At 46.9% G+C, this 15,067-nt stretch overlaps 1 protein-coding gene across 2 annotated transcripts in view; it reads left to right on the top strand.

Annotated features, from left to right (window-relative positions):
- Positions 1-15,067, top strand: part of DLGAP3 (DLG associated protein 3) — a 56,220-nt gene that overhangs the window by 25,405 nt on the left and 15,748 nt on the right. For both annotated transcript variants that reach the window (XM_028512510.2, XM_036025743.1), the window contains exons 4-8: positions 2,075-2,280; positions 2,578-2,650; positions 13,212-13,425; positions 13,692-14,005; positions 14,384-14,469. In XM_028512510.2, the coding sequence (XP_028368311.1) occupies positions 2,075-2,280; positions 2,578-2,650; positions 13,212-13,425; positions 13,692-14,005; positions 14,384-14,469 (893 nt within the window). The remainder of the gene's footprint in view (positions 1-2,074; positions 2,281-2,577; positions 2,651-13,211; positions 13,426-13,691; positions 14,006-14,383; positions 14,470-15,067) is intronic.

Below are 15,067 nucleotides of genomic sequence, written 5' to 3'. Positions count from 1 at the left end.
GGTTCCTTCAGGGCACCCCATCCCATCCCTGGGTCCCTGTGTGCACACTCATCTCTGTCCCCTCACCCAGTCTCATCCCCAGAGTCTCTTGCCCTCTCCCGACCCCTGACCCCTCTCAGACCTCCAGTCTGACCCCCCAATTTAACTTGTTTTTTTTAATAACAGGTGTTTTAAATCTTCCCTCCCTACCCCAGCCCCCTCTCCTGCACCTTCATTTATAGTGTTAGCTAACCATCCTGGGCTCCCTCACTTTTCTGTCAGCCCACCAATAGACTCATGTAGAGCCCCGGCCACCCTCATCCCCCTCCTTCTTGGCTCAGGAGATGCCGGGACCACCAGCCCCAGGCTGATGCCTCTAGCAGGGCTTCAGCCCACCTCTGCAGGGTCCTCTCTGCCCATGAACGGCCTGCACTCCTCCCTCCCATCTGAAGACTATTTTTACTGGCTCTCTTCCTCATCCTGAAAACATGCCCAAGTCTCTCATCCTGAAAAAAAAAAACCTTGCCTCAAACCCATTCCCCCTTCCATCTCCTATCTTCCCTTCATAACCAAATTCTTAGACCAGAGACCCCAATTCTTCCCTTCCTTTCACTCCCCCCTTTGCTACAGCCTGACTTCCACACCCCATCCTCTGACATGCCCTGGCAGTGGTATCTTGAGAGCCTGCCTTCAAAGGTACCCTTCAAAGTCAATACTAATAATAGTTAGCATTTATTGAGCACTTACTATGTGCTGGCACTCTATATTGGCACATTTATCCTTCCCACCAACTCTGGAATGTAGGCATAATTATCATTACTGATTCACAGATGAGGAAACTGAGGCTTGGAGATCAATTAATCTATTTTGCTCTAGTTTACCTTATCAGCAAGTGATGGGGCCAGAATTTGAACTTAGATCTGCCTAACTCCTGAGCTTGAATTACTAAACTCTGGATGCACTTGACATTTGACTTTATCAACTCCTTTTATTCTTGAAATGTCTCCTGTTTCCATGACATGTCATTCTCCCGACTTCCCTCCTACCCCTCGGCCCACTCCTTCTCAGGTGACCTCATAGGCTCCTCTTCCTTTCTTTGCAGTCCCTTTTTAAATGTCAGTAGATCCTTCCCCATCTCTTTCTTCCCCCCACCCCCCCGGGCTCTTTCATTCAGTCCTATGGATTCAGCTGCCGCCCATGACTCCCACGTGTCTGCCTCCAGCCCAGATCTCTCCACTGAACTGCAGAACCAGGCATCTAACCACCTGCTCGGCAGTCCTCTGCCAAACTGAAGATGCTCAACCCTGAGCCCACCACCTTCCCCCAAACCTGTTTCCCTGGAATCCTGTAGCTCAGTGAGCGACAGCACCATCCCCCAGGTCCTCAGCCAGCAGCCTCCCAGTCATCCTCCACTCTCCCCGCCCCCTCACCCCCCACATCTAATCAGGCTCACTGATGCTCCTTAACACCTCTCATTTCCATCTTCTCTTCCTCCTCATTGTCATTGTCTTAATTTAGGCCTCATCATCTCTTGCCTGGATAACAGCATCTGCCTCCTAATTGGTTTCTCTCCTGCCACTTGAGCCTTGCCCTCCTCCTGGTCCTCCACAATCCATCCAGTGTTTGGACTGTTGGGACGCTCTTTCTGAGACACATACCTGCTTAAAACCCTCTATGGCTCCTCACAGCAGAAAGGCAGGAGAGATGGAGGTTTGGGGGTAGAAGCAGGTTATGAGGATGTAGGACAAGGAAAAGTGACAGGTGACTGAGGTTGGGTGATACTGCTGGGGGTGGGTTGACAGGTCACTTTGGCCTCTGATCTTCAACCTTTTGGCACCTAGCATGTCACTGCCCACCCAGACTCTCTAGGTGGCCCTGAATTGAGTGGCAGAAGGTTCCTGCAGGATGGTGAGGCATCTCACATAAGGGAGGGGATGGCCCGAGATGTGTCTCCTGCTCTGAGTCTGTAGGCTTCTGAGTGTGGCCAGCCCAGGTTGGGGGGCGGAGCACTTCTCACTGGCAGTGGGGGAAGAGGGTCCTGGCCTGCAGATGCAGCAGGGCTGTGTCTGAGAGACAGAGGCCCCTGTCCCTGCAGGTGCCGCAAGATGACTGGGGGGGTTACCCAACCGGGGGCAAGGATGGGGAGATCCCCTGTCGCAGGATGCGGAGCGGCAGCTACATCAAAGCCATGGGGGATGAGGAGAGTGGAGACTCAGATGGCAGCCCCAAGACATCTCCCAAAGCGGTGGCTCGGCGCTTCGCTTCCCGCCGCTCCTCCAGTGTGGACCAGGCCCGGATCAAGTAAGGACTGGGAGGGCCTGGTGGGGTGGGGGTGCAGAGGGAGTGGGCAGCAGATACTGGGTCCCTGCAGAAGACGTGTGTAGAGTGAGTACCGGTCTGTTCCCTGCCTGTTTAACTGGGGAGTTGGGATAGCTTCTGAGTGCCTCTTTGGGAGAGTCCCTTTACCCAGGAGTCTTCTGTGGCATCTCTGGGGGTTCCTGAGGGATGGGACCTGCCCAGGGGCCCTGGTGCTCTCCTTCCCCTCCCCTGCCTCCTCACTGACCCCCATGCTGAATCTGAAATTTTGACCTTTCGCAGCTGCTGCGTGCCACCCCGGATCCATCCCCGGAGCTCCATCCCTGGCTACAGCCGGTCCCTCACCACCGGACAGGTAGGGAGAGCCCCAGCATGCCTGAAGGAGAGGGCGGGAAGGGGATTCAGTCTTGTGCTCGGCCTAGGCCTTAAAATCAAAGGTCTGGCCAGGCAGAGAGCATAGGTCTGATTCTGGGGAGCTGGAAAGCCTGCCTTGGGACTCCTGGGCCTGATTTGGATTGGGGATCTCGGAGTCGTGTCCTTAAAAACCAAGTGTCCTCGAAGTGATGAGTGTGTAAGGGCAGCCTTAGTTCTCTCAGGTTCCCCAGCCTGTCCTGGCCTGGTTGCTCTGGGCCCTCCAGATGCAAATGGCAGGATTGGTTGCACAGACGGGGCAGGCAGAGCTTCAGTCTCAGATGATCTGCACCTGAGTTCTTTCCCCACCACCTGCACCTGTGGGGCCACCAGCAAGACATCTCTCAATGCCTCTGTTTTCCCATCTTTAAAATGACAGTGGTAGTGGTATTTATCTCACGGGGGTTTTGTGATCGTTCAGTGAGAAATGTACCAACACAAGGTACCTGGCCCCAAATGCGTACTTGACCATTGTGAGTTCCATATCGAAGTGCAGACTTTCCCTTAACCAAAAGGAAGCAGGCAGTTTGGTAATTAAATGCATGAGATGGGTTTGAATTCCAGCTCAGCTCCTTACCAGCTGAGTGACCAGGGGCGAGTTACTTGACTTTTTGAGCCCCACTTTTCCTATGTAAAAATAGGCTTCATAATAGTGTTCTTGGTACATAGCCAGCAGTCCATAAAGGTTGGCTATTTTTACTGTTTGCTGGGGGCGGGGGGGGGGGAAGCAATGCGAAAACCAATGCAAAAGGCTGTCTGCATTGGCTCCTACTGTTTGCTGCCGCAGTCTCTCAGCATTTCTCTGTTACATTTCCTGAGTCAGGGAATCTGATCGGCAGAGCTATCTTTCACGTCAGATAAGCCTACTAGTTAATACGCAGTCCTTGTTTTACCTGACCCGTCGGCAACACCTCACACAGGTGGTGAAACTTTCTTTCCTGAAACACCTTGCTCAGTTGGCTTTGAGGACACCATCCCTTTTAGGTTCTTCCAGATTCTGTCTCTGGCTCTTGACTCTCAGTCCGTGCCTGCAACACTGACGTTTTTCAGGGCTTAGTTCCCTGGACTCCTGTCCACCCTTACTTCTTTGGTGAGCTCATCTCATCCAGGCTCGTGACTTTGACAGTTCTGAGAACCCGATGAGTCCTGAATATATATATTTCTGGCCCAAGCCCCCCCATAAATGCCAGGCATACTTATCTAATGGCAAATATCACTTAGATGTTTAGTAGACACCTCGAACTTAAGATGTCTAAAACTAAACTGCTGGTACCCTTTGCCCCCAAATTCCCTGCTCCATCAATGTCTTCTCCATATCAGGTAGCAGTGACTTTATCCTTCAGAGAGCTCTGGTCTGAAAGCCTGTGTCAGCCTTGGCTTCCTTGTCTCTCCTCATCCCACATCCGGTGCTTCAGCAAATCCTGTTCAGTCTCCTGCACTCATTCTCTCTGTATAGTCAGAGTGACCATTTACAAATAGAATTACATTAGCTCAAAACCCTCCACTTACTTAGAAGAAAAGTCAAGGGCTTTACTGTGACACATAAGACCCTGCATAGTGTGGCTCTTGCTGCCCCGAGTTCCTCTCCTCACACTGTTCCCTCCCATCACCCACTCCAGCCACGCTGGCCCCCTTGCTGCCCCAGGGACCCCACAGCTGTGCTCCAGTCTTGGGCCTTTGCGTTTGTTGCTCCCTCCACCTGGACTACTCCTTCCCAGACACTCCCATGGATCACTCCTTCAGTTCTTTTGAGTCTTTCCCCAAATATTGTAAAATGTGAATTTTAGTCCTCCCCCATCCCAACATTCCCTATTCCTCTTTTCTGTTTTCTTCTTTTCCTTCTTCTTAGCACTTTGTGAACACATTACCTATTTCTCCTCAGGGGTGTAGCTTATCATCTTTGCTTTACAGAAGGGGAAGCAGCTTTAACACACTTGAGATGTCATTCTGTTGTCCACAGTAATGTTTTGTGTGCCTAAGTCTATGCTCTGGTTTAGTATTTCCCCAGAACATCTTTTTCCATCTTTCAAAAGAATTTTGTCTCCTTATGTTTTATGTATATCTTTTGTAAATAGTTTATAGGTAGATTTTTAAATATGCATTCCAACAGTTGTTTGAGAGTTTAGTACATTTATAGTCATTGTGATTTACTGATATGCTTAGATTTCTTTCTGTCATCTTGCCTTGTGCCTTTTATATGTCCTGCTTCTTGGGTGATGCTTCTTTACTTCTTTGCTGCCTTCTTTTGGGTCAGTCGAGGTTTCTTCCTTTTTTTCTCCCCACCAAATATCATGCTGGCTTGGCAGTTAGTATTCTGTTTTCATTCTTTATGGTTACTTTTATAATTTTAATGTGCATATTTGAGTTAACAAAGTCTAAAGTTGACAATTTCTTCTACCCATCTCCTGAACAATGGAAGAACCTTATTATGCTTTAATTTTGATCTCCTCAAAATTCCCTTACGCTGCTTGCTGCCCAGTGTTTTAGTTCCATCTTATTGTTACCACTCCAAATTAGCCTTTATTGTCATTGTTATACTAGCCGCTTGACTGTGTATACTTACATCTTTACCTCCCACCACTATATCTTCTTACACTTCACTCCTTCCTTTATAATTGGTCAGTGAATATTAAGTAGCAAACTAAACATAATCTAGTTTGTTATATTCTAGATCTACATTCATTTTTCTCTCAGTGCTTTGATGACATTCTTTTGTCAGCTGTCTTCCGTTGTTACTGTTGAGAAGTCTGTTATTCATAACATTGCCTTCGTAGGTGATTTTTATTTCTCTCTGATTGCTGTTGAAGTCTTGTCTTTGATTTTGGCATTCTGAAGTTTCCTTATGTGTGTATGTATGTTCACTGAGTCTGAGGATTCACGTCTTTCATCAAATCTGGAAAATTCTCTCATGGTTACTGTTTGCTGGTACATCTTTCTCCATCCTTTTATTTGCAACCTACTTGCTGTTATATTCAGTCTCACAGTCACTGCCTTTTAAATAGGCATATCTTGTCCATTCACATTTAATGTGCTTATGGATGGAACTGAATTGTGTGGTGTAATTGCTGTTTGTCTGTTCTTCTTTTACTATATTCTTTGGCATTAAATAAAAATACTTTTAGTGTAACACTTTAATTTCTTTCTTGTGAATTCCTTTTACAATATTATTCAGATTGTTAAGTGGTTGTGCTGGGAATTACAATGTGTATCTTGACTTATTAATATCTAATTTTTCTGGTAAAATACAGAAACACTGTTCCAATATATCTTCTTCTCTCCTCTCTTTGTGTTGTTATTATTATATACATTATTTTATATATGTTTACTTGCAATTATTGTAAACAAATATTGTAAACCAATGATGACATGGTAAATTGCCTTCTACAATCTTATTTCTTTTAAAGAAGTGAGAAAAATATATTTATGGAGCCTTTTATATTTATTTACATATATACAATTTCTGGTGCTCTTCATTTCTTCCTGTGATTTTGAGTTGCCCTTTGGGTGTTGCTTCTGTTTAGTCTGAAGAACTTCCACTGGCATTTCTTATAAGATAGGTCTGCTGCCAATAAATTCTTCAGTCTATATTTATTTGAAAATGTGTTTTTACTTAACTTTTTAATTATTTAAACAAGTTTTAAAGATTTTATTTGTTTTTTTTAGAGAGAAGGGAAGAGATGGAGAAAGAGGGAGAGAAACATCAATTAGTTGCCTCTCACATGTTCCCAACTGGGGACCTGGTCCACAACCTAGACATGTGCCCTGACTGGGAATTGAACCCATGACCTTTTAGTTCACAGGCCTGTGCTCAATTCACTGAGCCACACCAGCCAAGGCTATTGTTATTTCATTTTTGAAAGAAAAATGGTCTGCTGGGTATAGAATTTCTGTTTGACACTTTTTTCGCTCAGCATTTTGTATGATTCTAGTGCCTTTAGAGGTCATTGTTTCTGATAAAAAGCCAGTTGTTAATCGTATTGTTGTTTTTCTGTATGTGATAGATTGTTTATTCTCTTCTTGCTATTCTCTTGCTTCAACTTGAGACATTTTGAATGTAATGTGTGTGGATATAGATCTCTTTATTTTTAATCAACTTGGGTTCGTTGAGCCTCTTTATCTGTAGATTAATGTTTTTCATCAAATTTGGAAAGTTTTGGGCCATTATTTCTTCAAATATCTTTCCTTCCCCTTCCTTTCCTTCTGAAATTCCCATTACATGTACACCGGTATACTTGATATTGTCCCATAGGTCTCTGAGGCTCTGTTCATTTCTAGTCTTTTTTCCTTCCATTCTTCAGATTGGATAATTTGTACTGATCTAACTTCAAGTTTACTGGTCATTTCTTATTCTGAGCCCTTCTAGTGAATTGTTTTATTTCAGTTACTGTACTCTTCAGTATCTGAATTTTCATTTGTTTCTTTTTTAAAAATATAATCTATATCTTTTTGTTATGATTTTCTATTAAGTCATTGTTGCAATGCTTTTCTTTAAATTTTCAAACATGATTTCCTTTACTTTTTTTAAACATATTTATAATAACTGCTTTGTAGCCTTTGGTAAATCAGACATTTGGGAATATTTGCATTTTCTTATTTATTTGACTGTATCATACTTTTTTGTTAAATACTGAACATTTTTAGCTAATATATTGTAGCAACTTCGGATTCTTACTTTACCTCTTGAAAGTTGCTATTGTTTTGTTTATTTGTTACTCTCAGGGCTGTATCTGTAAAATCCAACTTTCCTGCCAAATGCAAATTCTTGCTTTTATTTTTAAGCCTGGTTTTCTAGGGGTTGCTGTTATGTCTGCATAGCTTACTGTTCAGCCAAAGATTGGTGAGAGAGAGGTTGTGCTCAAAATCCACAAGTCAGTAAGACTTTTTCCTCTCTGTTTCTGCTTCTGTATGTGGGCTAGGGAGTACAGCCTTCAGGGTGTTTTCAGGCCTGCCCTGGCTTTTACTTTTCACCAGGCTTCCTCTTCTATACATGTGCACAGACTTCATTGGCTCAGGGCCTCTCTGGCTTCTCTCGTGCATGCACCCAGACTCTAGTTAACTTGGGATATGTGGAGAGCTTATAAAACTGCTTATGGCTGTCTCACTCCCCTGTACCTCCCCATTCAATCCTTGCTTAGTCTGCCAGTCCATAGCTTTTCCCAAACAGTGCCAAAACCTCAGCCCCTCAGTGCTGCTGGCTCTTCCTGTTCTTGACACTGTAACTGATGATACTCTAAACTAAGTGAGCCCCCCCACTTTTTAAAGATTATATTTATTTATTTTTAGATAGAGGGGGAGGGAGGGAGAAAGAGAAGGAGAGAAACATCACTGTGTAGTTACCTACTGGATCCAGTAGGAGGTATGTGAGAGGTAATTACACAGTTACTACATGTGAGAGGTAACTACACAATCTACTGGCCTACAATCCAGGCATGTGCCCTGACTAGGAATCGAACCTGTGACCTTTTGGTTTGCAGGCCAGCACTCAGTCCACTGAGTCACACCAGCCAGGTCATAACTGAGGACCCCCTACTATTGGCAGTGAAGCAGCTGTTTTTCACAGCCTGCCTCACCCTTTTTGAACTATTGGGAGCTCAGGTAATGAGAGTAGCCCCAGGCAAAAATACCACAGACTCATGTAGTTCTTACCCAAAGTCCAGTAGTTTTCATTAATAAATGTTTTGATCGATTTTCAGAGTGATGATGTGGTTGCTTTTGACAGTTTTGTCCAGCTGTATAGTTGTCTTGGTGAATTAGGATTTCGTGTCCTCCTTTCTTTGTGATGCCCGAAGCTGAAAGTACAGGAATTTCTCAGCCACCCTCATTATGTTTTCAAGTATTGCCCCTTCCACATTCTATCTAGTCTCCACTCTGAAGCTCCTATTAGTTGTATGTAGGACCTTCTTATTCTTTTGTACATGTGTCTTAACCTCTCCTTCGTGCTTTCCATCTCTTTGTCTCACTGCTCCCTTCTGGTTAGTTTCTCAGACGTATCTACTGGTTCACCTATTTTTTCTTCAACTGTGTCTCATCTACAATGTAACTGATTGTGTTTTTAACTTTATTGGCTTTTTTTATTTCTAGAAATCTGATTTTGTGCCTTTTCAAATCTTTGTAGTCTTTTTCAAAACCTTTATTCTCTTCTTATATTTTCAGTTTTATCTGTTAAATTTTAGAAACTTTAAACACAGTAGTTTGAAAGCTAATCTGTTTTAGCTAAGGTAACATTAGCTGCTGTTACAGGTGAAACTTAAATTCTCAATGGCTCAACTCCATAACAGTTTAGGTCTGGTTTATGTCATAGTTTGTATTGGTTATATATTGCTACAGAATAAATTACCCCAAACATAGTGTCTTAGAACGACAAATGGTTATTGTCTCACAGTTTCTGTGGGTCAGAAATCTGAGCATAACATAGCTGGGTGCCACCTGGACCAGTGTCTTACAAGACTTCAGTCAAGGTGTCAGCCAGGGCTGCAGTCCTCTCCAGGCTGAACTGGAGGGAACTCTGCTTCCCTGCTCACTCACAGGGCAGCCCACAGGCCTCAGATCCTTGCTGGCTGTTGGCCAGAGGCATCAGTTTCTTGACATGTGGGACTTTCCATAGGGCTCCTCAAACATAACAGCCTAGTTCCCCCAGAGCAAAGGCTCTGAGAGAGAGAGAGTAAGAGTAGATATCCAACATGAAAGCCACAGCCTTTTGGTAATCAGATATCAAAAGTGATAGTCCATTGTATCCGTCATATTCCATTAATTAGAAGTGGACTGGTAAGTCTAGTCCACACTCAGTGGGAGCGGACTGCACAAAGGTGGGAATGCCACTTCGAAATCATTAGGGGCCATGTCAGAGATTGTCTGTCTGTCAGTTTAAAATGAGCTGATCTTCGATGGAGCTTTATCTGTGAGAATTCTGGGCAGCCAGGGTTAGGAGTAGGTTTGCAGAAAACATTTCGCAATCACTTCTATTAGACTATTCTTGGTCTGGGACCATTTTATGTTAATTTTTAATTTCAGTGGTTCTGGCCCATGCAGGCCCATGCAGACACAGAATCCTGTGTTTGTGTGAAGATTAGCTTGTGGGTACAAATTCCTAGAAGACTTGTTCCCTTTTTATTTCCCACAGTGCCTAGACTATAGGATAGCTTCCTTATCATCAGCTTGTCTACTAATATTTTTTCCTAGTCTCCACGTTTTCACCAAAGGTTTCCCTTTTCCTGCTTTTATGCAGGTTCTCATTCCAATACCATGCTTCTTGTGGGCACAAAACCTTATGGCTGCCCCCAAGTGAGTGTTAAAACCTAAGCCCTTTGGTTACTGAGACCAGCCACCCCTCCCCTCCCCTTGTACCTCCACTGGGCTGTTCGAAGCATCTGCTCACACAGTTAATATTCTGATTTCCCAGCTCCTCTTTGCTTTTGTCCTCTGGGGACTTATCTTGCTTTCTTGTGAGCTCAGCTATGCATATAAAATAACGTTTGTTATATTTCATCCAGTGTTTTAGAGCGTTCTGAAATGGGAAGGTTTTTTAAGGATATCTAAACTGAATGACATACATAAGGTATATGGCCTGATGCCTGGCCCCCATCTGGACCCACCAACTCTACCATGGACAATTTCCAATTAGTCCCAAACAAAGTATTTTTTTCTAGATATCCCATACCCTAGGAAATATTATGGATTCTGAGTCTGGTTTGGAAAAAGGCTAAGGTTTTTATTTCCCAAGAGGATTCTTTTGACTTTGCCTCTCTTGAAGGTGGGAGCTGGGGGAGCAGGGTGGAAGGCAATCCAGGATTGATAGAAGAATCCTCAGTATACTGTTACTGTGTCATAATCATAATCCAGTAAAAATCAACTCCAGTGCAATGTTCCTCCGAGAGACTCTATGATTCTGTATTTCCCTTGGGTCCTGGTCTCTTGTTGGAACTCCAGAACCTTCTCTTGGCCTATAGAGATGGGAGGTGTGTGGCCCCAGGGAACTTCTCACCCACCTTCACCTCACCCCCACCTCATATGGAGTTAACTGTGGGAATAGCATGTGGTTGGGACTTCAAGAGCTTCAGAACCCCTGAGAGGGAGAGGTCTCTCGGAGGCATTTTCACTGTGACTTAAGAACCTCCTGCTACTAATAATAGTAGCTGATGTTCACTTAGCGCATCTGCTACATGCCAGATAGTCTGCCTCATGCTTTACACACAGAAGAGGGCTGGAGGTATGGAGATAAGCTGCAGAGTGAGAGTCCTTCCATCCCTGGTATCCTATCTCGAGACCAGAATGCTGCTGCTAGGGTTAGGTCAGCTCTTCTGGGTCTCACAAGGGACCCTCTGGGTCAGACTGGTTCCAGTGGAGGAGTACCCTAAGCCCAGGCTAGAAGTAGTAGGAGTTAGAGCAGCTCCTGAGCTTTAGCAAATACCCTGCCGCTGCTGGTCCTTGGTGCCCCAGAGGTCCACAGATAGGAAACTGAGAGGGAGACTCGCAAGAGCCATGGTGGAGCTGCAGCTGCCGTAGGAATGTGGCTTATGCCAGTCAAATGCGGGCAAACTTAACTTCCACAGGATCTTGGATTGATTTTTCCATGGCCTATGACTTCTGCACACCTATAATAAAGTTCCTTTAGAAAAAGCTGCCAAGAGAAATCCAGACAGTCCTTTTTTAAATTACTGGCTCCATATTGGAACCACTGAGTCTGATTCTCCAGCAAATTTGGCTCTGAGCTTCAAAGGAGCCAAAGCAAAGGCAGGCATATAGTTAAATAGCCCTGGGTTCAGATCCTCGAGGTGGGGCTTTAGTTAATGTTGTTTGAACAAGCTCCCTGGGAGATTCTGATGGTCAGTCAGCCTGGCATGAGAGCCAGGAAACCTGCATTTAACTGGTTTACCACTTACAAGCTGGGCATCCTTAGGTAATTCATCTGCCCTCTCTGGGCCTTAGTTTGCCCACTGGTAGAATGGGTTGGAGGTTCCTTTTCATATTGATGTAGAATCTCATGATACCATATTATGCTTTGGGGGGGCTCAGGTATGGAGACATTGAATTGCATTTCACCCACAAATCAAGCTGCTCCTTTGGGCCTCTGTGGGCTGCACATAAATATGATGCCATGAGTCTCTCCTGGGAGATGACACAGGATGCAGCCATGGCAGACTTGCTGTCATACCATGTGGATGCTACTGTGGCTCTTGTCCATGACTTCATTCCGTGGCTGCTGTAAATCACTCATGGGAGAGTTTCTCCTGGGCTCAGTGACGGGAGTGCTGGCCTGTGTTTCCCAGGTGGACCCCGGGACCCTCAGATGACACTGACTGAGCACTCACTATGTGCCAGCATCTGTACCAAGTGTCTCACGGGGTTCTTTTTTTTTTTGAGTCCTTCAAATAGACCATGAAGAGGGCACCATTATCATTCCCATTTGACAGGTGATTAAACTGAGACCCCCAAACTTTAAGTAACTTTCTCAGGTCCCTCTCCAAGGAAGTAGCAGAGCCAGCGCTTGAGTTTAGGTCAGTCTCATTTCATAACCATGCAGGCAACCCAGAGGCTGTACTCCTGGATGCTTTGGCTGCTCTGAGTCTCAGGGTCAAATGTGCATCCATCTTGTGCTCTGGGTGTAGAGCTTACCACTGGACCACCTTCTTTTCCTACCTTAATATTTTTCTTTGCACAGTTTTCTCATACAACACAAATATACAACACAAAAAGGAGCTGCAGCTTCTGTGGTATATTTAGTCTCAGGGCAGTGTTGTGTGACATGGTTCTGTGAATAAAATTTCTGTTTTTTTCTGAGTTGCTTTAATTTAAAAAATATATATAATGGATTCTGCACCACAAAATATCAGAAACAAAAATGAGAAGCTCATCCAACAATGGCTGGGCTTTCCTTAGAGGTGGAGGGCAGGGAAGGAACCAGTGTGGGCAGAAGGTGGGGGTGGGGGCGGTGGCTGAAACACTTGAAGGTTAATAATTTTTGCTCCATCACTTGCCTGTTTATGTCTGCCCTGTTGTGTGTGTGTGTGTGTGTGTGTGTGTGTGTGTGTGTTGCCTTCAATCAGCAATGTAGTGGATCATGAATAATAAAAGGTAGCCTTCCCTGCAGCCCCCCACTGCCATATGGGGCAGGAGGGTGGTTCTTGGGTCCCTGGCCCTGTCTCTCAGGATCAGGTTAGAGAAATGGGGGGTGGGGCTGGGACTAGGGGGAGAGGAAGATGGGGTGGTCTGGAGGCTAAGGTACAGCCACACATCTAGGCGAGGCATAGATGGAGTGAAAGGAGGAGTATTTACAGGAAAGATTGGACCCCTAAGTCTGGCTTCAAGGCATTTTGGGGAGCAGCACAGGGCAAAGGTACCTCCATCTTTCTTTGCAGAGTGAGGGTTTCTTATAGTCCAAAGGCAAAAGAGTCCACCCAGAGACAGCGTCTGCAGATCTAGACTACTCTTGTGGTAGAGTGCCTCAGAGACATCCTCCACCCCATCCTAGCTCCCCAATAACTATCCTCTTGGCCCCTGTCCCCCAGCTCAGCGAGGAGCTGAACCAGCAACTGGAGGCTGTGTGCGGGTCTGTGTTTGGGGAGCTTGAATCCCAAGCCGTGGACGCCCTGGACCTGCCCGGCTGTTTCCGCATGCGGAGCCACAGCTACCTCCGGGCCATCCAGGCTGGCTGCTCTCAAGACGACGACTGCCTGCCCCTCCTTGCTGCCCCTGCCTCTGTCTCAGGGAGGCCCGGCTCCTGTGAGTAGGCCGAGTTTGCCCTCAGGCAGGCCCAAGGTTGGAGAGGGCCTTGGGTTCTGGTTCGGGCCCCTGCCACAGCTGTGCTGTGTGACCTTGGGCAGATCGCTTGCCCCTCTGGAGTGGATGATGGGGAGGGCAACCCTCCGCTCTGTACGTGGCAGCACGTGGAGACCTGGGCACGGGGTTGGTGTGGGGGGCGGTGGTCGGACCCAGACACTGGCCAGGAAGCGTTTCTCATCCTCTGCATCTCTGCGTTCCGGCTGCAGCCTTCAACTTCAGAAAGGCCCCGCCCCCCATCCCACCGGGAAGCCAGGCCCCGCCCCGCATCTCCATCACAGCCCAGAGCAGCACCGACTCCGCCCACGAGAGCTTCACCGCGGCCGAGGGCCCCGCCCGGCGCTGCAGCTCCGCCGACGGGCTGGATGGCCCCGCCATGGGTGCGCGCACTCTGGAGTTGGCGCCGGTGCCACCTCGGGCCAGCCCCAAGCCCCCCACGCTTATCATCAAGACCATTCCTGGCAGGGAGGAGCTGCGGAGCCTGGCGCGGCAGCGGAAGTGGCGGCCGTCCATTGGGGTGCAGGTGCGGCAGGAGGCGGGTGGACGAAAACTCGGGCCCTGGCCTGTTGGGGACCCGTCGAGTGGGTCATTGGGGCCCTCTGGGTACATAGGCCTTCTTCTTCTGAGCTGCAGGTAGCCCCTGTGCCTGGTCAAAATCAAGGCTGCTTCAAGTAGCCCTAGCCCTCTCCCAGGCACTGTCATCCCTCCTGGCGAGTGGTAGTGCCCAGAGGTTGCCACCTGGATGCCACTAACTTCCTGGGTCGCTCATCTTGTTCAGGCCGCTTGTCTTGACAGAATCTGCTAGCTGGCTTGGGGCTCAAACATTGCTGGCCTTTCTCCTTGGGAAGGGCTCAAATCCCTGGTCTAGCCCCCACCACTGACTCCCCAAACTTGCCACCAGGTGGAGACTATCTCAGACTCAGACACGGAGAACAGGAGTCGAAGAGAGTTCCATTCCATAGGCGTACAGGTGGAAGAGGACAAGAGGTAGGTCTGAGGGGGGCCATGTCAAGTTCCTTGGGGGAGAAGAAGAAAGAGGGCTGCATATCGACTTCGGTGGCCTGGTCTCCCTGGGCACCCTCTCCTCCTGGATGAGACCAAGCCCTTTTAATTTGGAGGAGTCAGAGCAGCCACAGGAGTTATCCACAGAGATGGGCAGGCACCAAATCTGAAGTGAGTTCTTGTACCCCTGCCTGTCCCAGGTGCTCTGAGGTGGACCAGAGATACACAGTGGTTGAGGGAAGGGAGGGGTAACAGGTAGGTGTTGAGTAGGCCTCCAGCAATCTGCTTTGTCCTTTAAAGCAGATGACAGGATTTTGCTGTTGTCTTGTTACTGTGGTGTACAAAGTATGTGGGCTCAAAGAGAAATAAACAAAAATGAAGACTGCCTCTCAGGGGCCCCTGGCAGATATTAACCTCCTCCTCACTTGGCTCACAGTGTTTAACCAGTTGGGGGTATTATATGCTTGAGTCTGTGGTGTGCCCATGATGGTCGAATTACCAGCAGCCAGCATTCGGGCATTAGGTGGCCTCAGAAACTTTGCTTCCTTACTTTCCAATGGAAGCATTAGCCTTGTGAGCTCTG

This window comes from Phyllostomus discolor, chromosome 5 (genome assembly GCF_004126475.2).
Source record: "Phyllostomus discolor isolate MPI-MPIP mPhyDis1 chromosome 5, mPhyDis1.pri.v3, whole genome shotgun sequence".
NCBI lineage: Eukaryota > Metazoa > Chordata > Mammalia > Chiroptera > Phyllostomidae > Phyllostomus > Phyllostomus discolor.
This window is presented reverse-complemented; position numbering and strand designations above follow the sequence as displayed.